Below are 20,990 nucleotides of genomic sequence, written 5' to 3' on the forward strand. Positions count from 1 at the left end.
ACAAATAATAAACTATTTTGTTATTATAATTTACTTCATTAAACTATTTCAGTATCAAAAAAAAAATTACAAACTATACATGTGTTACAGTGTTGCAGAGTCTCTTTGCAGACAATAATTGAGTTATTGACTAATTGATGCTTTCAGATTTTCTTTTATGGCCTCCATTGGCATGCCCCTATTTTTTTTCGGATTGCTGCATCATTTACCAGAGGTCGTAAAGCACATTTTAGCTTTTCCTTAAAAGCATGAACTAGAAACTCCTAAAAATAAATTTAGGCTCGAGATGATAATAATGTTTATTGTTACGCCATTTGTAGATTTTATTCCGTTTCCTTTTTTTTTCTTTCCAAATTATAGCAGCTTTTCATGAGCAGCCTGTTTTGTTGTAATTAAACCTCACTTCTAAAAAAAAATATGTATTGCTTTTAAATTATTTTACCAGTAGAAAAGATAACTGTTATTTGAGCAACACATCTGTTCGTTATGCAGTGTTCTAGACAAAATTTAAGTCGTGATGAATGTGTTGCAAATGTTACTTTGTCCAATGAAGGATTAGCAAATCGCCAACTTCGTAGAACGTCTGGAGTGCCTCATACAGCAGTTAGCTAAGGCAGACCACGAGCTACTAATCCCGTGATGGACCGATTTTTAATGCTTTAAACGCTGAAAGAAAGGTTCACTATTGCACGAAGTCTCCAAATTCGACTTGCTGAGGTTCATGGAACTGCTGTTAGTCAAGATACCATTAGAAGAAAACTTCGTGCTTTAAATTTACGACCTCGGGCAGCAGCTACTGGCCCCAGATTATCTGTAGACTACCGAAGAAACAGACTGGCAGTTGCAAGGAGACATGAATTGGTAAATACATGATTGGAGATAGCTATTTGCAGATGAGTCAAGGTTTTGCCTTGTAAGTTCTGATCGCCTCCCAAGAGTGTACAGAAGAGCAAATGAAAGATATTTTGCTTGTAATATTCGAGAAACCACTTTATATGGAGGCGGCTCATTGATGTTATGAGCGGAATATCTTTAACCGCTCGCACAGAGCTTTTTATTGTTGATGGTGGACGTCTATTTTGTCAACGGTACATAGCTGGCATTTTAGAACTTTTTGTATTACCTTTTGCACCGTGCATTGGAGATGAATTCCTTCTTATGCAGGATAATGCTAGACCAGGGTTGTCCAACGCGTGGCCCGCGGGCCAGAAGGTGGCTCTCGTCAGCCTATGGCATGGCCCGCATATCACGGTCCATTAATTTTGAATTTTTATTTTAATAAAAATTTCAAATAACAATAATAAAAGAAGTTCTACAGCAACAGCATATTATTTACATATTTATAATTCGAATTATACATTCGATTTCGATTATACTTTCACTATATAAATCCGCATTTGAAATAATAAAACGCGCTAAAGAAAAAACATTATTTTTATATATTTAATAAAGATGGCTTCAGCTAAAAGACGTAGATGTGATACTGAAAGTCATGGGGGTCGTGGGGGTCGTGTATTTAATCCTTCTTGGACAACTGACTATTTTGTACATGAACAAAGTAATTCTATTATATGTCTAATTTGTTTGGAGAAAATTGCCGTGTGTAAAAGTTATAATGTGAACAGGCACTACACTACAAAACATGCTGTAAGTTATGACAAATTTAAAGGCCAATTTCGAATTGATAAGATTGAATTGTTGAAGAAAACTTTTCTTGCACAACAATCAGTGATAAAAACTAAAGTGATTAGCTCTTACAGTGCTACCAAAATAAGTTTTTTAATGGCAGAAGCTATTGCAAAAAGTGGTAAACCTTTTTGTACTGGAGATTTATTAAAAAACTGTTTAAAAATATTTTGTAAAGAGATATGTCAAAAAATATTGAATTATTATTAAAAGAAAAATTAAATAAATGTGAAGCCTATAGTCTGGCACTGGATGAATCAACAGACAGAGGTGATACTGCTCAGCTAGCCATTTTTATTAGAGGTATAACTAGTAACTTTGAAGTAATTGAAGAACTGTTAGATATTAATCATATGAAGGACACAACAAGAGGAGAAGATATTCTCTCTGAAGTGAAAAAAACATTGGTGAAATTTGAATTACCAGAAAAGAAACTCTGTGGTGTCACTACAGATGGAGCAAGTGCACTAACAGGAAAAAATATTGGATTTATTGCATTACTTAAGAAATCCATTAATCATGAAATTATTTCATATCACTGCATTATACACCAAGAGCAGTTATGTGCAAAAGTATTGGAGATGAAGAATGTTATAGAACTTGTTATTCATTTTGTTAACTTTATAAGAAGTCATGGCCTTAATCACAGACAGTTTAAACAATTACTTGAAGGTTGTGGTAATGAGGCTGAAGATGTAATTTATTTCAGCCAGGTTAGATGGCTTAGTCGAGCTGTTACTCTGAAAAGATTTTGGATACTATTACCTGAAATAGTGCTGTTTCTAAAAATTAAAGGGAAAGACACAAGCTTGCTTGAAAATATTGACTGTCTGAATGATTTGGCATTTTTGATTGACATGACTCAGATGTTAATGGAATTAAATCTTAAGTTGCAGCGTAAAGATCAACTTATTAGTAAATTGTTTGAAAATGTAGAAACATTTGTTTTAAAATTAAAACTTCTGAAACAACAATTAAGTTCTAAAGTACTTGTCCATTTCAAGGCATTATCAGAAAGAAATATGAATACAATTGACTCTGAAAGATATTGTACTCTTATTTTAAAATTAATTGATGAATTTGACACAAGATTCTGTGACTTTAAAAAGGAAAAAAATGAGTTAGACTTATTTGCGCATCCATTTTCCATCAAAGCTGAGACAGTTAGAAATGAATTTCAAATGGAATTAATAGAATTGCAAAACAATAAAGATCTTAAAGAAGCCTACAAAGAAGTAGAATTGTTAGAATTTTATAAAAAATACATGAGCATTGAAGTTTTTCCTCATTTGTGCAGACATGCTATTAAATATTTTTCACTTTTTGGAAGCACATACAACTGCGAACAGTTATTCTCAAAAATGAAGCATGTAAAAACAGAACAGAGAAATAGATTGACAGATGAACACCTTACTAATACCCTTCGAATTGCATCATCAAATATAAAAGCAGACAGATCATTTATGCAAAAAAAAACAGTGTCAAGTTTCACATTGATCGAACTTTTGTATAACTTCACTTTGAACCTTAACTATGAGTGTAACTGTTTGTTTAAATTTAAATAAAAACTTCAAATTTAATAATTTTTATTTTGGGTATTTTATGTTTGTGCCCCTCAAGTTGATTTTGAAACGAATTAATGGCCCTTACTGTAAAAAGGTTGGACATCCCTGTGCTAGACCACATACGGCACATTGTTAATGAATACTTAAGTAATGTTATTATTCAAGTTTTGGATTGGCCAGCTTGTAGTCCAGATATAGGGCATCTTTTGGACATAATGGGACGCCATGTTAGAAGCTAACATCCACCAACTAACAGCCTAGACGAGCAGCGACAAATTCTAATCTGCGTGAGGGAAGATATCCCTCAAGAAACAATTAGATCTCTAATTTAAACTATGCCACGGCGCTGTCAGGCTGTAATAATATCAAGAGGTGGTAACACTAGTTATTGATAAATCAAAAATTTTTCAGTTTAAGCTGTATTAGTGTGCATAACAATAATAATCATTTTACTTTATTTTGTTAAACGAACCATATTTTTTATTTTAGTTTTTTTTTTCGCCATCCTCAAAGTCAAGTCAGAATTGTTATTATCATCGAAATAATTGTGTTCATGTGCTCTATTCTTAATATGTTTGTCAAAATGTATGACAATATTGACGACAATTAAAATAAATCGAAATGTGTAAATGGTGCGTTAATTTTGCGGAAGGGTGATACTTGATTAAGAATGTTATCTATTTTTTTCAAATTTTATCTATTGTATACCTCTGTACATAGGCGCCGAGTTCACGGGGGCAACAGGGGCAGTGCCCCCTCCCCCCTTCTCAGGAAATTTATATTGATAATATATTATCACGGATTATCATGAGGGCGAGAGTATCTATTCGCTCCCGAGATAATCCGTGATAATATATTATTAGTAAATATTTCCTGGGGGGGGCACTATTTATTATGGATGCTTTTCATCTACAGGTGGAACTATTTATTATGGATGCTTTTCATCTACATCTCAAAAAATCAATCATTTCTTTTGGATGAAAAGCAAGATGTTTACCGAATGTTTAAAAAATTTATTTTTGTAAAGATACAGTTAATGTATTATTTTTACAGCTTTTATTATTTGAAGTTGTTGCAGCTTTTGTTATAAAAATTTTTAATCTTGAATGTGAAACATTCAAACTGGAATCAAAAAAGTATGAACTGAAACCAAAAATATTCATTCATAAAGTTTAAAATGATCCCATTGCTTGATTACCAACTGAGACACATTTACCCTTCCCTCAACTAGACACTCTTACTCCTCCCTCAAAAAAAAAAATTACCAAAGTTGCTTCAAACATTTAATTTTATAAAATTTTCTAAAGGATAATTAACATTAACGAAAACACTCAATTTTAGGTAATAAAAAAAAAAAGTTTACAAGAGTACATATAGAGGAAAATACATGAAACATTCGGACTATTACCATCATCTTCTATATTCGGATTGTCACCATCATCTTTCATATTCGGGACAACGGTTTGGTGTTTAGCGAAGCTTTTAAACAAATTCAAATATTCCAACATATTATAAAATTCAGTATTTATGAGATTTAATGATAAAACGATTTCAAATCGTTGAGTTTATATTTGAGATAAACGAAATTACGATTTAACAATATTAGATAAATGTAGATTTGAGAGCTTCACTTTTAATCAGGTGTATATGCACCACATATAAAAAACTTAATTAATAAACTAACTTTGATTATAACATATTTATTAAATTTATAAGATTGTTCACAAATAATTTTTTTCTTAACAAAGTAAAGCAATATATGGTGATTTGATTCTACGCAGGTGCAAATCACAAACGAGTTTTAAAAAACGTTCTGTGTTCTGTGTTGTGTCTGTGTGACAAGATCATGAGTTGATCTAGAAGAAATATTTTAACACAAGGGGCTCCGATGAGAAATCTAATTTAATAGGTGTCAAGCTTTTTCGTTCTACGTGTCCATCCTTACCAACTGCAAAAGATAGGTTAAAAAGCTCTATGAGAAGTTCATCTCTCATCATCATTATCAATGAACTGCAATTGAAAGTGAACAAAATGAAGTTTTTTCTAATACCAGCAGGTGTTCTTCGGCGTTTTAGTGATTAAGATCCTTCGAAAATCATACTTGCAAAAGTTCTTCTAATTCTAAGCTGAAATGCAGCTAAGAAAGCGAATAATGTCCGCAAAGCAGAAAAGAAATTTTTTTTTTTTCTTATAGCAGCACTTGTTTTTTGTCTGAGATACAGAAATATCAAAAGAATTTTGTAACTTATTTTGTGCAATGCAGGATTTCAATAAAAAAAACAAAAAAGTAATGGTTGTTGCTAGTTGTGGTGTTTTACTTTGTATTTGTTGTGGTGTTGTACTTTGTTGTCGTTTTGAGTTGTCTTGCTGTGTTATATTGTGTTGTACTGTTCAAAAGTTCATCAACAACTTTTTTGCTACCTTGAGTTATCTTTTGTATATTTTTAAATTTCCAGATTTATGATATCAGCAAAAGTTAATCACCTCCTCCTTATGGTAGAACGTATCTACATGGTAACTAATTTTTGACTTATCTTTCTTATAAAAATAAATTTTTCATGCGTAGAAATCTAATTCATTAGATGTTTGTTATAAACAGTTCAAAGTTTCCAAATGGACTCCAAGATTAAACTTGGTTTTTTATTTTTATATATATATATATATATAATACTATTGAATCCTTATGATCGAATTACTTTAATTTATTACCAGGATTTATTTTGACCTGATGTTTTTACCAAAACCGACTTTATAATACTGTCATGAATATAATAATAAATCTCATCAAAGAAAATGGCAATAAATTACTAGGTTCTACTCTATTTCTTCGAAAAAATAACGAAAAAGAGATGATTCTCTTTGTCAATAGTTTACAAAAAATAGAAATTAATAGTGAAAAGCTAGCAATATATTTTACATTTTTGGTTTGTGAAGAACTTTCATTTCTTTGAAACATGTGGCTTTTCAACTTTTTAAGGAATATGAAAAATTAATTCCGATTTAAACAAAATTCAAATAAAAATTTCAGCGATAGCATTTTAAGGTATATTAAGATAAAGTGTATGAAGATAAAATCTTTTGAGTTAAAAAATTATCTTATTTGACGGACTTATTAAAAAAGATAACACGTCATTTTGAACCTCTATTTTATTTGTAAAACTCTAAGGTATGATTTTGTCGGCTTATATATATGAAGACCACACTGGAAAAACGATCAAGCTACATTTTTATTGTTTTGAGTAAATTAGATTTTAAACTTCAAAACACCATAGCTTACACCATAGCTCACTTATTTGTTAAGCTAAATATCTGTGTAATTTGATCGGTTTTCTAGTTATATAGTCAATTATTATATAGTTAAACTGCAGCCGAATATAACAGGGGGAAAAACCCAAAAAAAGCAAAAATGTAGCTTAATCGTTTTCCAGTGTGGCCTTCATATATTTATATATATATATATATATATATATATATATATATATATATATATATATATATATATATATATTAATGTTCAGTTGACTTGAATTTTCTCAGGTATAGTTATAAATTGTGCTTTAAAAAGATTAATTAACAGAGTTGTATAACTATTTTAAATTTATATCAAAGTATAAGTAATAGTGTTAATTTCTTTATCTTAAATCAAAGCAGAAGAAGTTAATTGACTTAATTTAATTAATATGAGTTTGTTTTATTACTTACCCATATATATTACTTTTATTTTTTAATGTTTTGTTGTTTGAAAAGGAATTGCATTTTAACAAAAGTGTTAGAAAGTATGAGACCAAAAAAACTTGCTTATATTTATCGACGGAATCGGAAAGTAAAAGTTCCAGAAAAACCACCTAAGATTGATTTTTGACTTGATATGCCAAACTTTATCATAAATAGGTGCAAAAAATTGTCCTAATAAATTCAAAAAATTGTCCTAATTCACAATTTACTTTAAAAGTTATTTCAGTTGGCAATAAGCTGGTCATTTTCACAGAAATGTTGATCAGAAAAAGCAAATCCGAAGCAGTTCAGTAGCAAAAATTACACATCGATCAAGTCAAAGACCAACGACCAACGATCGGTAAGACGGTCTAACACAACAGGCCGAAATGCAAGTTACCTCTTTTGAGAGATGAGGGAAAACCGCATCAGTAAACATGTTAGTGAGTTTAATTACAAGTTCAAAAATATTTGTATTAGTAGAACACCAGTTAGAAAGATTTTAGATTAAAAAAAAAATAAAAGAATCAGCTATAAAAAGCAGCTTGCTGAAAGCCATTACTGAAAGTCATGGATAAACTCAAAAGGCAATAATGGTGTAGATAAGGACATCACTGGACAGTAGAGTATTGCAGAAAATTCATCTTCAGTGATAAATCGAGTTTTGACGTATTTAATCGAAAATCATTAGTTACGGAAAAATGATTCAGTTCCAAACGAGTTGTGGGCTGATACGTAATTCAAAAATTACAATGCGGCGAAGGCTCAGCTGGAATCAAGGGTTGCATTTCCCTCAATAACACTGGTGTTGCAATGTGTATACGGGTTTAACTAACCAATTTACCTACAGAGACACCCCTCAAAATGAGCTTTTACCATCTGCGGAATCATTTTATTGTAAAACCCAAGCACGAAATATACGGATACCAAAACGGTACTAATGGCATAACATCCATGGAGCATCTTAAACAACAAATGCAGAGAGTTTGGTTCGAAACTTCAAAAGAACTATGTATGAAGTTAATTGAACTAATGCCAAATCGCATCAAAGCCTGTTATCGTACGAAAGATGGCAACTTTAAGTACTGATATGGATTTCGTTAGTAAACTTATGCAGTTTTTTTTTTGTTTATTTGTTTATTTTTTAAGCTAAAAAAAGCTTTTTTTAATTTAAGTTTTGAAATTAATGAATTTAAATAAAATCAACTTCATTTTTAAACTGGATTAATTCTCTTACCTTTACCTCAATAAAATCACTTTGCACGTCAATGACTGCTTCGACACAGCCGTGGACCCTGGTGCAGTTATTGATGATTGCTTCTTTTTACAAGACCTTGACTTCGTTCTGGATACTGATGACAACCCCTTCCTTGGTATCGCATGAAGACTTGTTGGGCTGTCTTTCAATTGTGCTACACACAAAAAAAAGTCTATGGGACATAAGTTCAGTGAGTTTTGGGGAAAACATCAGGGCCAACATAGTCACAAACATTCTCGTTAAGTCATTTTTGTGATTTTCTTGATGTATGGTATGGTACTGAGTCTCGCTGTTACACATATAGTTGTCCAACATTACCAATTCGTATCAAGGGCGAGGTATGTTTCAATCTGACCTTCAAGTAGTCATGTAAGTTTACTCTCAAGTTTTTGGGGAAGAAATAGGTAGGCAAGACGTCACCCTCTGATCAGGTGGTTCCAAAGACCATGCAAATTATTGGAACTTTGTTTACATGACCTTGGATACCTCTGACACAATCAGACCGTTGCATGTAAGTTGATCTCTTAGCATTAGTTTTATAATCACCTTCAGACTCTTCAAGCTCCTTCTCCGTCTCCAAACACAACCTTTGTTCACTTTTAAGAAAATTGCAATACTGGAAATGTCATAACCGGCGTGAGTTTCAAATAACACACTTTTTCTTTTCCACGACTGTGATAATAAAAGTTCATTATTTGAAACTAATTTTAAAAAATTATTTTACAAATAAAGTTTTGAAATTTAAACCAAACTAAAAATAAAAACTTCGATGAAGGTTGTAAGATATATATATATATATATATATATATATATATATATATATATATATATCTTACAACCTTCATCATTGTAAGATATATATATATATATATATATATATATATATATATATATATATATATATATATTAAATACATATAAATAAAATCAGAATGCGTAGGTATATATGTATGCATGTACTTATGTATCTATGTATATTTATGTACTTTTAAATAACTAATTGCTTGTAATACTAATTAATTATTAATATTTGAAATGAAACTTTAAAATGAGATTATGTTTGTAATAATTGATGTGGGATGAGGGTTGGAACGCTGATAATTGATGAATAAAGTTATGTATTCTTTTCAAACCTTATGTATGTATACTTCCCTGTTTAAAAAAAGAACCATTGTATAAAACTTTTTTTTTTTTTTGTTGCTGTTTTCTTTTTAACATTTGATAAGTTAACGAATGCACCTATTATTCAATGCTGTTTTATCAAATATATAGTATACTTTATATATTTTACATATTCTATGGTATTTACAGTTTTGACGTGTAATTATCACCATTGAATCTTATTTCTAATTAACTAATTATCTTAATATAGAAACATGTCAGATTACAAAGACACAGTTTGTCGATACCAATTTAGAGACTCAGCAAAGTATACAAACAGCAGGCTTTTGATTGCTAGTTATGTTCTAAATGCTATTTTTACACTTGCGTCCAATTCCGCCCTAATTTTTGGATTACGTACCACAGTAAGAAACAAAAAGTATACACGAAATGAGAAGCTTGTGTTTGTTCTATCAGTTGTTGATATATTGAATGCTTTGATAGTTCCCTTGTCTCAAGCCGTCCTGTTAAGAGAAGTTCATAAGCTCAGTTGTCTAGAAATATCTGTCATATCGTTTTTTCGCGTTTTATTCTTTGGTTTAAACAGCTTTATTTTTGTCGTGATATCCTTCGAACGATTTTTGACTGTGTTGTACAATAACAAACTTTGTGGAGTGATAATTAAAGATTCATATTTAATTGCATACTTCATATTAATTTCTTTTTTCTCTTTTGGTACTGCAGCGACTTTTGGGATTATTTTTGCAACTTCAAACCTGTATCTACAATTCTTACTCTACATAGGCACTGCCAGTTTAACGCTGGTTTTTCTTGTTTTGATTATTGCTGCAAATATTTCAATGTTAGTTGGAACTAGAAAAAGATTAAGAAAAAGTGCCGTCCAATTTAAAAAAAATACTGAAGTCGAAAGCCACATCACGAAAACTGTTGTGATGATTTCTCTTGCACATGTACTGTTTTACACTCCTTTCCTTGCGGCACAATTCTGCATGTCGGTTACTTTCTCAAAAGATGATATTTCATTTATTCCTCCTTTCCATCGAATCTTTTTGTGGACAGTTGTTCTCAGAGATTTGAGTTCGGGGATAAATGCACTGATTTATATTTTAAGAAATAGAAAAATCACGAAAATGTATCATTCCATGATAAATTCATTGCTTGGAAACAATGCTGGCGTTAGAAAATGTTTAGTTCCAGAGAACACCACCGAAGATAGATCAGCATTTGTATAGCAATCATCATAAAGCGAACTATTTCTCGGAATCTGGGGGCAGATCTAACAAGAATTTTTTTCTAACGTAACTGTAATTATAATTTAAAAAAATCCAAAACTTTAAAAAATTTTATTGCTGTTGTTAACCGACATCTTTGGAAATTTTAAGCAATCTTGAAGAATGGTTAAAAAAAAAAAAAAAAACCAGCTTGATAAACAGGAGTTTGTTAAAAGTGAAGTAGTGGAACATAAAGCAGCAAGAGATATACCGCTCCACTTTACTCTACTTTATTAACTTTTCAATATTAATGTTGTTCTGTTATGAACCTGCAATATTTCACGTAATTAGCGTAAAGCTTTTTTTTGTTTAAAAAGTGTGATAGTACCAGTTGCTAGAATTATACATAATTACCGATTGGTCTCCCATTTCAAATTAAAATCAAAAGAAAAGCTAAACTTTTTTAAGGAAGCTGTCCACAATTTTCTCCTATTTTTTCTTGAATATTACTAATCATGATAATTGGTTAGCTTAAGAGCTTGCTGTTGAATGAAGTTGATCAGATGTTGCCAGATATCAGGACGAAAGGCCTAATATGACTGAACCTGTTTCCAGACATAAAAAAGTTATTGAATAATCAGTTATACCAAACTAATTTAAATATATAAATTACACTGTGTAAATTTTAATATATGTTATAATATATTATTATGTTAATATATTATAGAAAAAAATATATTATGAGCAATAATGTTTAATTTTTATAGTTTAAAACCAAATTTCAAAAAAAAAAAAAGTTATTTATTTACTTGAGTTAAATTTCTCAGCCCATAACCATACTTTATTAAATCAAAGCCATCTCTGTTTTCAAACACATAAATTGTGTTTAAGCAAAAAATATTTTTAAGTTTGTAGAGGGGAGAAAGCCCACCATGCTTTCAAGAATTGTTTGATTTCCCAAACGTTTTTCCTTATCTCATTAGGGCAAATGATGTATTCAAATGTATCCAAATATACTGGCTGCACGCGATATTTTACTATCAAATATAAACGTACTGCTTGTAGATTCCATCACAAAAGTTTTTGTTTTTTTTTTGGTGGTTATTTTAGAATATTTCTGGTCAAATAATTTTTTAAAAATGGCTTCAAATAATGATTTTTCAATACCACAATGGCGGGAAAAAAAGTGTGTTATTTGCAATTCACGCTGGATACGACATTTCCAGTATTGAAAAACTCTGAAAAGTGAGCAAAAGTTGGGTTTGGAAAGTGAGAGAAGAGCTTGAAGAATTTGAAGGTGACAATGAAGCTAAAGCTGAGAGACCAACTCAAAAGTAACGTTCTGATTGCGTCAGAACACCTGATTTCATAGCAATTGTCCCAGAAATGGTTGACGTTGAACCTGGTAAGTCAATTAGTCAATTAGACTTGGGAAGATCTAAGTCAGTAAGTTGAACTTGTGTAGCGGAGGACATAAGGTATAAGTCATACAAGATGAGTAAAGATTTAAGAAAAGCGGTAAAAGAACTATTTTTAAGTGCTTCACATGTTGAAGCACTTAAAAAAGCACTGGTTGCAGCCGGGCATGATCTAGTTCTTTGCTGAGAATGAGTTTCTACCAGCACAAAAAAATAAAAACCAGAATAACTGTTAGCTTGAAAAGGATGAACGTCAGGTCATATAAACAAAGTTTCCGATAACTTCCATGGTCTTTTGAACCATCTGATAAGAGGGTGACATCTTGCCTACCTATTTCTTCCCCAAGAGCTTGAGAGTAAACACACACGAATATTTGAAGGTCAGATTAAAACATACCTCGCCCTTGATACGAATTGGTAATGTTGGACAACTATATGTGTAACAGCGAGACTCAGTACCATACCATACATCAAGAAAATCACAAAAATGACTTAACGAGAATGTTTGTGACTATGTTGGCCCTGATGTTTTCCCCAAAACTCACTGAACTTATGTCCCATAGACTTTTTTTTGTGTGTAGCACAATTGAAAGACAGCCCAACAAGTCTTCATGCGATACCAAGGAAGGGGTTGTCATCAGTATCCAGAACGAAGTCAAGGTCTTGTAAAAAGAAGCAATCATCAACAACTGCTCCATGTCAAAGCAATCATAGACGTGCAAAGTGATTTCATTTAGTAAAACATAGACAAGTTATTGGAAAAAGGTATATGCTATGCTCAGCTCTGCGGAACAATTAATAGAAACAATTTAGCATGAGAACATGTGGCTGATTCAAAAGGTACTGAAAAAACTGCATCAAAAATCATTAGAATAAAGTTTTTATCGAACGACAAAGAAAGTAGATTTGAGATGGTAACAACGAGATTGAAGTTTTCATGACTTTAAACCTTTGTGTGAACTGAACTAAAAATTACATTGCTGGTTCTAAATGGTTTTTCTAAGATGAAGTTAAGAATTAAAGTGCAATTTCAAGCATAAAAGGAAAGTCAAACGTTTTTCTGCACACTTTATCATCCGCCATCAGTCCATCCATAGAAAAAGAGCTATCTAATTCTTAACGTCTTTCACAAAGTGGACAAGAGACGTTTTGGTATTGGAGGACTAATAAGAAACACTAGTTAGTTTTAGCAGTAATTTTCTTGAATATCTTGTTGTTGAGGAGAGGTGTATGGCTCTAGCACCAACAACTTTAAACACAGAAATAGTCCTCATTTTAAGGATAAATCAAACTCTTCAAATAAAAATAATTTTTATAACATCGAGAAAAAGCATCGAGAAACAACAATGAGAAAATACATCAAGATATAAAATATATACAAAAAACTGGTATATTTTATACAAGATTTAATAATGAGGATTTGTTATAAATTAATGTTTTTTTTATATACAAAATACTTCAAAAAAAAATTGATTAAAAATAAAAGAAAACGACAGAAAAATTATTTACAGAGATTTTTAAGAAAAAAACTATACCGTTTTATATATGTATTTACAAAAGTATATATACAAATATGTGAACAAGTTATTTACTTTGTTCGTTGTGCTGGTAAACTGGCAAACATTCAATAAGAGCTACTTGTCTTATGTCTTCATGAGTCAATTCACTAAAAGCATAAGCAGCTTGCGGTACAGCAAGGAGCTCTTTATATAACAAGTAAGCCTAATTAAGTCTTATGCCAGGATTAAGAAGGAAAGTTATATCTCTTTCGTAATTTCCTGAACACGTCAGCGACCCCAGAAGATCACACTTGTAATTCTTGTAAACCTTTACATAGCTTTTTTCTAAGCAGAACAAAAAATCTGTATTTTACACTTTTTCAAAAAAATTTAAGGACAAAATAATTTGATAGATTTCTTGATTTGATGTTTATTGATTTCCTAAAAAAAACCTCTCATTGAAAACCTGTCAATTTCTCTGCTAGATTTTTCCGCAATTCACCTGATTTATGCAAACATACAAAAGTTTAACTGCGTTTTGAACATAACTTACCCCATATTTGACGATTTAGAATGATCATAATAATACAGATTAAATGAATAACATTCGAAGAAATAAAGATTAAAGTAATCATGAAATCAGTAGTTTACATTCGTTTGAGTTTTTTTTTTTTTTTTTTTTTGTTTTGTTTTCTGTTAAGAAAATTAAATAGTTTGGTTGGACTTTAAAAGGATAAATTTTTTTTTTTTTTTTTGGGGGGGGGGGGATGGGTTATTATGCTGATCCACCTGATGAGCCTAATAACTCAAATAAAAATCTACAAGGAGATCAGAAAACTTATTTGTTAGCTGACACTTGATTTCTTAAAAGCATAATTCATTATCCATGATTTGATTAGTTTCTAGTAAGATTTAGTTGGATGTTAAGAAGATGCAATTATGTAAATCAAATATTGTTGGAAGATTTTTTGACGCCTGAAATTGCTACCATGTTTCTTTTTAAAAACTTCTAACAAAAAACAACGAGAAGCATGAAACAAACGTTACTCTAGATAATTGCTCACATTTCCTCACAAAAGTTCATAAGCATTCTTTCAGGCCGCCCATATAGATAATGGTTTCCTACATTATTTACTGGTTGATTGGTCAGCAACATCATCATTTATTGATGAAAAAGCACAAGCAGACATTAATTCAACTATTACTTTATCAAAGATTGAATAGGGTTACATGCAAATAAGCATTGGTGATTGCGATGATGGGGATTTTAAGAAGATATTTAATCATAAACAATACGAAAGGCAGCAACACTGCTCCGTGCTAGACTGCAGTAAAAATGCATTAAAGTAGTTTTTTTACCATGAAGTTGTTCTAAATCCACTAATAAAAGACATGCGAGCTTGAACTTTTAGTCGAGTTTTAACCTGTACAATTGTGAGCAGATGCAATTAAGTTAAAAGTTTTTACTACATCTTTTTAGAATTTTTATCATCGTTTAGAAAATGGAATGAAACAAAAATCAACACTTTTTGTTCCAAAAGCTTTATTTGATCCATAAAATACGTTGCTTATTCAAATTCTGACGAGATGTTGCGTCTCACTTTGTTAGATTTGGGGCTCATTAACAACCCCTAAATTAACTCCGACAGGAAAACAACTTTGTATGTGTTTATAACTTACCTAAAAGAACCTTTTTTGGAAATGAGATTCCTTTTTTTTTCTTCTTCTTCTTTTTCCTTTTTTTTTGATCAACGTTTTTATGCATCAGCATTTCATCAAAAATTTTAATAATATGAAGTTTTTGGTGCTAAATTGAAATTTTTCAATCGACTCAGCAGCAACTCTGACGTTCATCGACAATTTTTATGGATGTTGTGTTGTATTTTTTTTTGGTGCTATATTTTGACTATGACGTAGTTAACATACTGTAACGTACGTTAAGATACCGTGTGAGTGCAGAGTTATTAGAATCACTTCATCATTTATTTTTGGGAAATTAACAAACTAGTGCAAAAACTAATAATGGTGGGATCAAATTTCAATAATTAATCTTTTTTTGTTTACACAATTACTGTGAATGAGTTTGTAATACTAAATTATGAATTAATTATACTAAATTATGAATTAATTAGATGTGAGATTATAAGCTGAGACGAAAATTTAAAATTTTTGCTTTTATTTACAACAATTCTTTTTATGTAAATCATAGGTTGGCTATCGTAATAGTAGTATTCATTTTTTAATGTTATACAGCAAATAACTTACTTTATCAACACAAAAATGATGTAAAAGTAATTAAACAATAGTAAGAAATTAATATTTAATCACATGCCCCAGGTTTTTCATTCGGTAAGTAGTTAATCAGATTTTGATAAAGTTCTAAAATAATATTTTTCTAAGCATTCTCGGCAACTTTCCAAAACTCTTGCTGGGTTTTTTGGTTTTTACATCCTCTTTTACATCCGTCCGAAGATTTTCAATTGGATTGAAATCAGGAGACTGTTCAGGCCTATCCATAACTACAATCCAACTATATCTTAAATATTTTGAATATTTACTTTTGCTCCGCTATGTTTAAAAGTTTTTAGAGTGAATGGCGGTTTGTATGAAGAGTTAGATGGCCTTCTTACATACCATATATCCTAAGTCCACTTTACCCAAATAAAACATTTTGGCTCTCAGCAGATCACCAAAAATAACCAGGCTAATCTGCATGCATTTTTTCAAAACGAAATCTTGCTACCACGTGACTTCTTTCCAAAAGGGGAACTTTTTTTGGGCTTCCAGCGACTAATTTACTCTTTGCTAACCGCCTACGTACTACTGTCAAAGCAAAAAAAAACTCTTAAATTTAAATTGTATTTAACAAGGGTGAGAAATTACAAAAGGATCGGCAACAGAAGCATATTTTATTAATCTGTCTTCATGTTCGCTCGTTTTTCTTTTTCAGCCTCTTTTTTAACCTACTTTTTCCCATTTTAAAGCATTTCTGATCATAGAAGAGCAACCAAATGTGTCATGAATAAATTCATGCTTTTCCTTCTTTTTTTTTATTTTATAATATGATGTCTTTTTTCTGCACCATAATACTTTGTATGACTCATAATTTCTGTTAACAAGATATATATATTTCATTATTTTACATATTTCATTAAAAAATTAATCTTACCTTTAATTAACATTACTAAAGACAAATAAACAAACAGCAAATGTAAGTACATTAATAAGAAATAACAGCTATGTTGTTTTAAAAATCTGAATATTTTTATATAAAATTCGGAACATCCCATACTAATTTGAAGTGTTACCGACGTTTTTTACTTATTGTTATACCAAAATTTTCTAATCTATATTTAAACTTAAATAAAATTATTTACCTTAAATAATTATTTTATTAGTCACTTTTTAAGCACATAACTGTTTCAGTTTATGTTATTATCAGGATTTAATTAGGCCAGATGTTTTTACCGTGAGCGATTAAATATGAACGTCATCAATATATTAATAAATCTTCTCAAAGAAGATAGCAACATGTTTCTAAGTTCAGCTCTGCTATCATCATTCGTTTCGTCATCCGTTTTTCGAAAATAAAAATTAATACTGAAATGGCAGCAAAACATTTTACAATTTTTTTTTTTAAAGGATTCTGCTCTTCTTTAAGGCATGTGGATTTTGAACTTTTCTACTTTTGATATTTCGTTTTCTGGAAAATGAAAACATAACTCCAGTTTTAACAAATTTTAAAATAGAAACCACTTCGATAACATTTTTCGGTATATTTTTTTGACGAAAAAGTCTCTTAAAACGGTAAAAAAAATTATCTTGAAACTCACGACTTTACACTTCTTTGTTTTAGATAAAATCTATAAAATCTAGCAATATTTTTTTTAGCCTCTACATTGATTGTAAAACATTAAGGTTATTCTTAGCTGGGTTATTCTTTTTATATTTGTAAACAGCGGTATTTCATGGCTGATGATTGCCACAAGGCATGAAGCTTTAAGTACTATACACACTTGAAATTTCTTCGTTTTATATATATATCGCTCTTTTTAGACATAATATTGAGCGCTCTCATACGAGCATGAGAATTTGTATTTTAAGATAATACAACTTGAAACTGCAATAGCATATATGTATATGTAAAACACAAAAACTTTTTCACTCATCTGTACTAAAATATTTCGATGACATATCTCAGTTGATTTTTCTTTATTATTTCATTATCTGATTTTGAAAGCATTCTATTGTGAAAAAAAGTAAAAAAAAATATCCACCCTGTTCCAAGTGATAAAATTTCTTTGTAATTGAAATAAATTGTACTTTAAAAAAATCAATAAACAGACACATATTGATTTTAAACTTATAACAAAAAAACAAGTGAAAGCTTTCATAAATAGCTCTTTGTTTACAATCATGATATATGACGTTCATCTATAAAAGTTCATGCATATATAAACGTGTAACTAATTATAAAAATACTCAATTTAGTTTTAAAAAATAAGATTACATTTGTAATAAATGATGTGGGCAGAGTGTTGGAACGATTAAACTTGATGAAAATCTTTTGTATTATTTTCAAATTTTATCTATATATATACTTCCTTATATCAAATAAGAACCCATTACAATAAAATGTTCACAAAAATTTTGTTTTTTTCTTTTCCTATATTCTTTTTGTAGTTTAATTAGCAAATGAATACACCTTATTGAACATATGTGCATGTACGGAATATATGAGCACATAACTTTTGCCCTTCTTTATTCACTATATAGTATACGTCATGCAATATACATATTCTAGGACATTCACCATTTAACTTGTGTTCAACATTTTTAAAACATATTTCTAATTAACTAATCATCTCAATAAAGAAACATGTCAGATTACAAAGACACAGTTTGTCGATACCAATTCAGAGACACAGCGAAAAATTCAAATAGCAATCTTATAATTGCGATACTTACTTTGAATGCTGTATTTACATTTGTGTCCAGTTCTGCCTTAATTTTTGGATTACGTGCCACAGCAAGAAACAAAAAGTATACGCGTAACGAGAAGCTTGTGCTAGCTCTATCAGTTGTTGATTTAATAAATACCGTGCTAGGTCCATCGTCTCAAGCTGTCCTGCTAAGACAAGTTGATAAATTTGGTTGTTTAGAAATATCTATCATATTGTTTTTTCGAGTTTGGTTTTTAGCCTTAACTAGCTCTATTTTTGTCATGATATCCTTTGAACGATATTTGACTGTGTTGTACAATAACATGCTTTGTGGAGTGATTATCAAAGATTCCTATTTAATTGCGTACTTCATATTTATTGTTTTTTTCTCTCTTGGTGCGGCAGCTTCTTATGGAATTATCTATGCAACCTCAAACCTGTATTTACAGTTCTTAGTCTACCTAGGTACTGCTTGTTTAACGCTGGCTTTTCTTGTTTTGATTGTTGCTGCAAATATTTCAATGTTGGTTGGAACTAGAAAAAGATTAAGAAAAAGTACGGCCCGAGTCCAGAGAAACGCCGAAGTTGAAAGCCATATCACGAAAACTGTTGTGATGATTTCGCTCGCACATGTATTGTTTTACACACCTTGCCTTGCGACACAATTCTACATGTCGTTTATTTTCTCAAAAGATGATATTTCACTTATTCCTCCTTTTCATCTAAGTTTTATGTGGACAGTTGTTGTCAGGGAGATTAGTTCGGTGATAAATGCACTGATTTATATTTTAAGAAATAGAAGAATTTCAAAAATGTATCATTCAAAGATAAATTCATTGCTTGGAAACAATGCTGGCGTTAGATTAGTTCAAGAGACCACCACCGAAGACAAATCAGCATCTGGATTGAACTCATCGTAAAGCGAACTATTTTCCGGGAACCTTGGAGTTGGTTCAACAAATTTTTTTTTCAAATGTAATTGTGGTCCCAGTGAATTAAAACTCCGAAATTTAAAAACTTTATTGCTGTTAACCGACATCTTTGGAAAATTTGAATAATATTGAAGAGCTGGAAAAAAAAAACAGTTTGATAAAAACTAATTTAATAAACAGTAGTTTGAAATAAGTTAAGTAGTGGAAGATGGGCAACAATAGACTCCACCACTCCACTTTATTCTACTTTATTAACAAACAAAAAAATGTAAATCAGTAAATGACCAGCAAAATATTTCTAGTAATAAGTCATTCTTTTTTTTTTATGACTAAAAAAGGCTGATAGTACAAGTTGTTCGCATTAAACATAAGTACTGCTTGGTTACACATTCCCCGTATAAAGGAAAAGAAAAGCGTTAGTTAGAACTTTTTAAAGAAATTGTCCATAAATTTCTCTCATGCTGTTTGTTTACTCTTGATTGTATTTCAGATGTTAACTTGTGCGTATAGTTAGCAGTCGAATAAAATTGGTCAAATCTTTCCAGATACATGGACAAGAAGACTCTGCACGGCTGAACATGTGTTTAGACTAAAAAACATTTGTGAATAACCTGTTATACTGAATTTTTCACAAAACGTAAAAGTTCTTAGCACAACCTTTTCTCAGTGCGGACAACTTGGTGAGCTTTTGGACAATTGTTTTTATAAATTATGTGATGCCACATCCCAAGTTAGGTGGAAGTGATTGATGTTACGTTTCATATTTTTCCATAATTTTTCAATTGGATGAAGTTGTGGCATGTTTTGTGGAAGCATTCTTTTTGGGATAAAATGGACGCCATTTTGTTGATACCATTCGGTTACACTTCTTGAGTAATGAAAAAATGAAAGATCAGGCCTGAAGACAGGCGGATCATCATGCTTTTGGGTCATATGCTCAACTGGCTTTTTTAAACGTTGTTTTACGGAAACTTTTTTAAATTCTTATTTTCATTCTTTCACGGAAACTTCAGAGTTCATTTATCCGTTCGTGGAAAGTGGCTGATTTTTTAAATCACACAAACAGATGGTTAGCCTAAGCATAACTTTCTTGCTAAATTTATTGCTTTTATTGCTTTTAGCAAAACTTCAGGTTTTTTTCTTTTTGGGATTATATAAAATTACCGTTTGCAGTAGATTCCATCATCCATTAAAATCTTCGTTTGGTCTCCTCTTCAACCGCTGACTTTCGCTGACTTGCTAATGGGATCTTTTAGGGATGGTTTCTGCTTCCTGTTTAGTTTCTTTTTTGTGACTGAACGTAATCTTAGCTGAGTTAGAGAATATTTTTTTAGTAATTATAATAAGCGAGACTATTACCTTCTGAGAGGAGTTTGTGCTATTGCAGGTTGATAGGTTGATAGGTTGATAGGTTGATAGGTTGATAGGTTGATAGGTTGATAGGTTGATAGACCTTCATTTGTGTTTATATCTTTATAAAAACCTCAACATACTTTAGGGCAAATGAGGATATCTAAGATATTATCATATACATAATATAAACTGACGCAATGTTCATGTACCAGCATATAATATTATTATCAAGCTATTGACAAATCTGATTGATTAAAAAAATGTCCGAGTTTGCAAACTTGTTTAAATT

At 30.7% G+C, this 20,990-nt stretch overlaps 3 protein-coding genes across 5 annotated transcripts; all 3 read left to right on the plus strand.

Annotated features, from left to right (window-relative positions):
• Nucleotides 1-1,452: 1,452 nt before the first annotated feature.
• On the plus strand, nt 1,453-3,251 carry LOC145183218 (general transcription factor II-I repeat domain-containing protein 2A-like). The gene is made up of 2 exons (XM_090067916.1): nt 1,453-1,807; nt 1,900-3,251. The coding sequence occupies exons 1-2, from the start codon at nt 1,453-1,455 to the stop codon at nt 3,249-3,251; spliced, it is 1,707 nt and encodes a 568-aa protein (XP_089924042.1).
• A 2,406-nt stretch (nt 3,252-5,657) lies between these two features.
• Nucleotides 5,658-11,285, plus strand: LOC149881010 (uncharacterized). Of its 3 annotated transcripts, none has more exons than XM_090069847.1 (2): nt 5,658-5,765; nt 9,596-11,285. In XM_090069847.1, the coding sequence occupies exon 2, from the start codon at nt 9,600-9,602 to the stop codon at nt 10,575-10,577; it is 978 nt and encodes a 325-aa protein (XP_089925973.1). In that variant the 5' UTR covers nt 5,658-5,765; nt 9,596-9,599; the 3' UTR covers nt 10,578-11,285. The 3 variants fall into 3 exon arrangements, with proteins under 3 accessions (XP_089925973.1, XP_089925974.1, XP_089925972.1); XM_090069848.1 differs by lacking the exon at nt 5,658-5,765 and adding an exon at nt 8,707-8,734; XM_090069846.1 differs by lacking the exon at nt 5,658-5,765 and adding an exon at nt 9,306-9,361.
• Nucleotides 11,286-18,263: 6,978 nt separating this feature from the next.
• On the plus strand, nt 18,264-19,631 carry LOC149881011 (uncharacterized). The gene has a single exon (XM_090069434.1). It carries the CDS (start codon nt 18,353-18,355, stop codon nt 19,334-19,336), a length of 984 nt encoding a protein of 327 aa, XP_089925560.1. The 5' UTR covers nt 18,264-18,352; the 3' UTR covers nt 19,337-19,631.
• Nucleotides 19,632-20,990: the final 1,359 nt, after the last annotated feature.

This window comes from Hydra viridissima, unplaced genomic scaffold (genome assembly GCF_058129835.1).
Source record: "Hydra viridissima isolate aposymbiotic clone 2 unplaced genomic scaffold, HvirCarnegie_v1 scaffold_12, whole genome shotgun sequence".
NCBI lineage: Eukaryota > Metazoa > Cnidaria > Hydrozoa > Anthoathecata > Hydridae > Hydra > Hydra viridissima.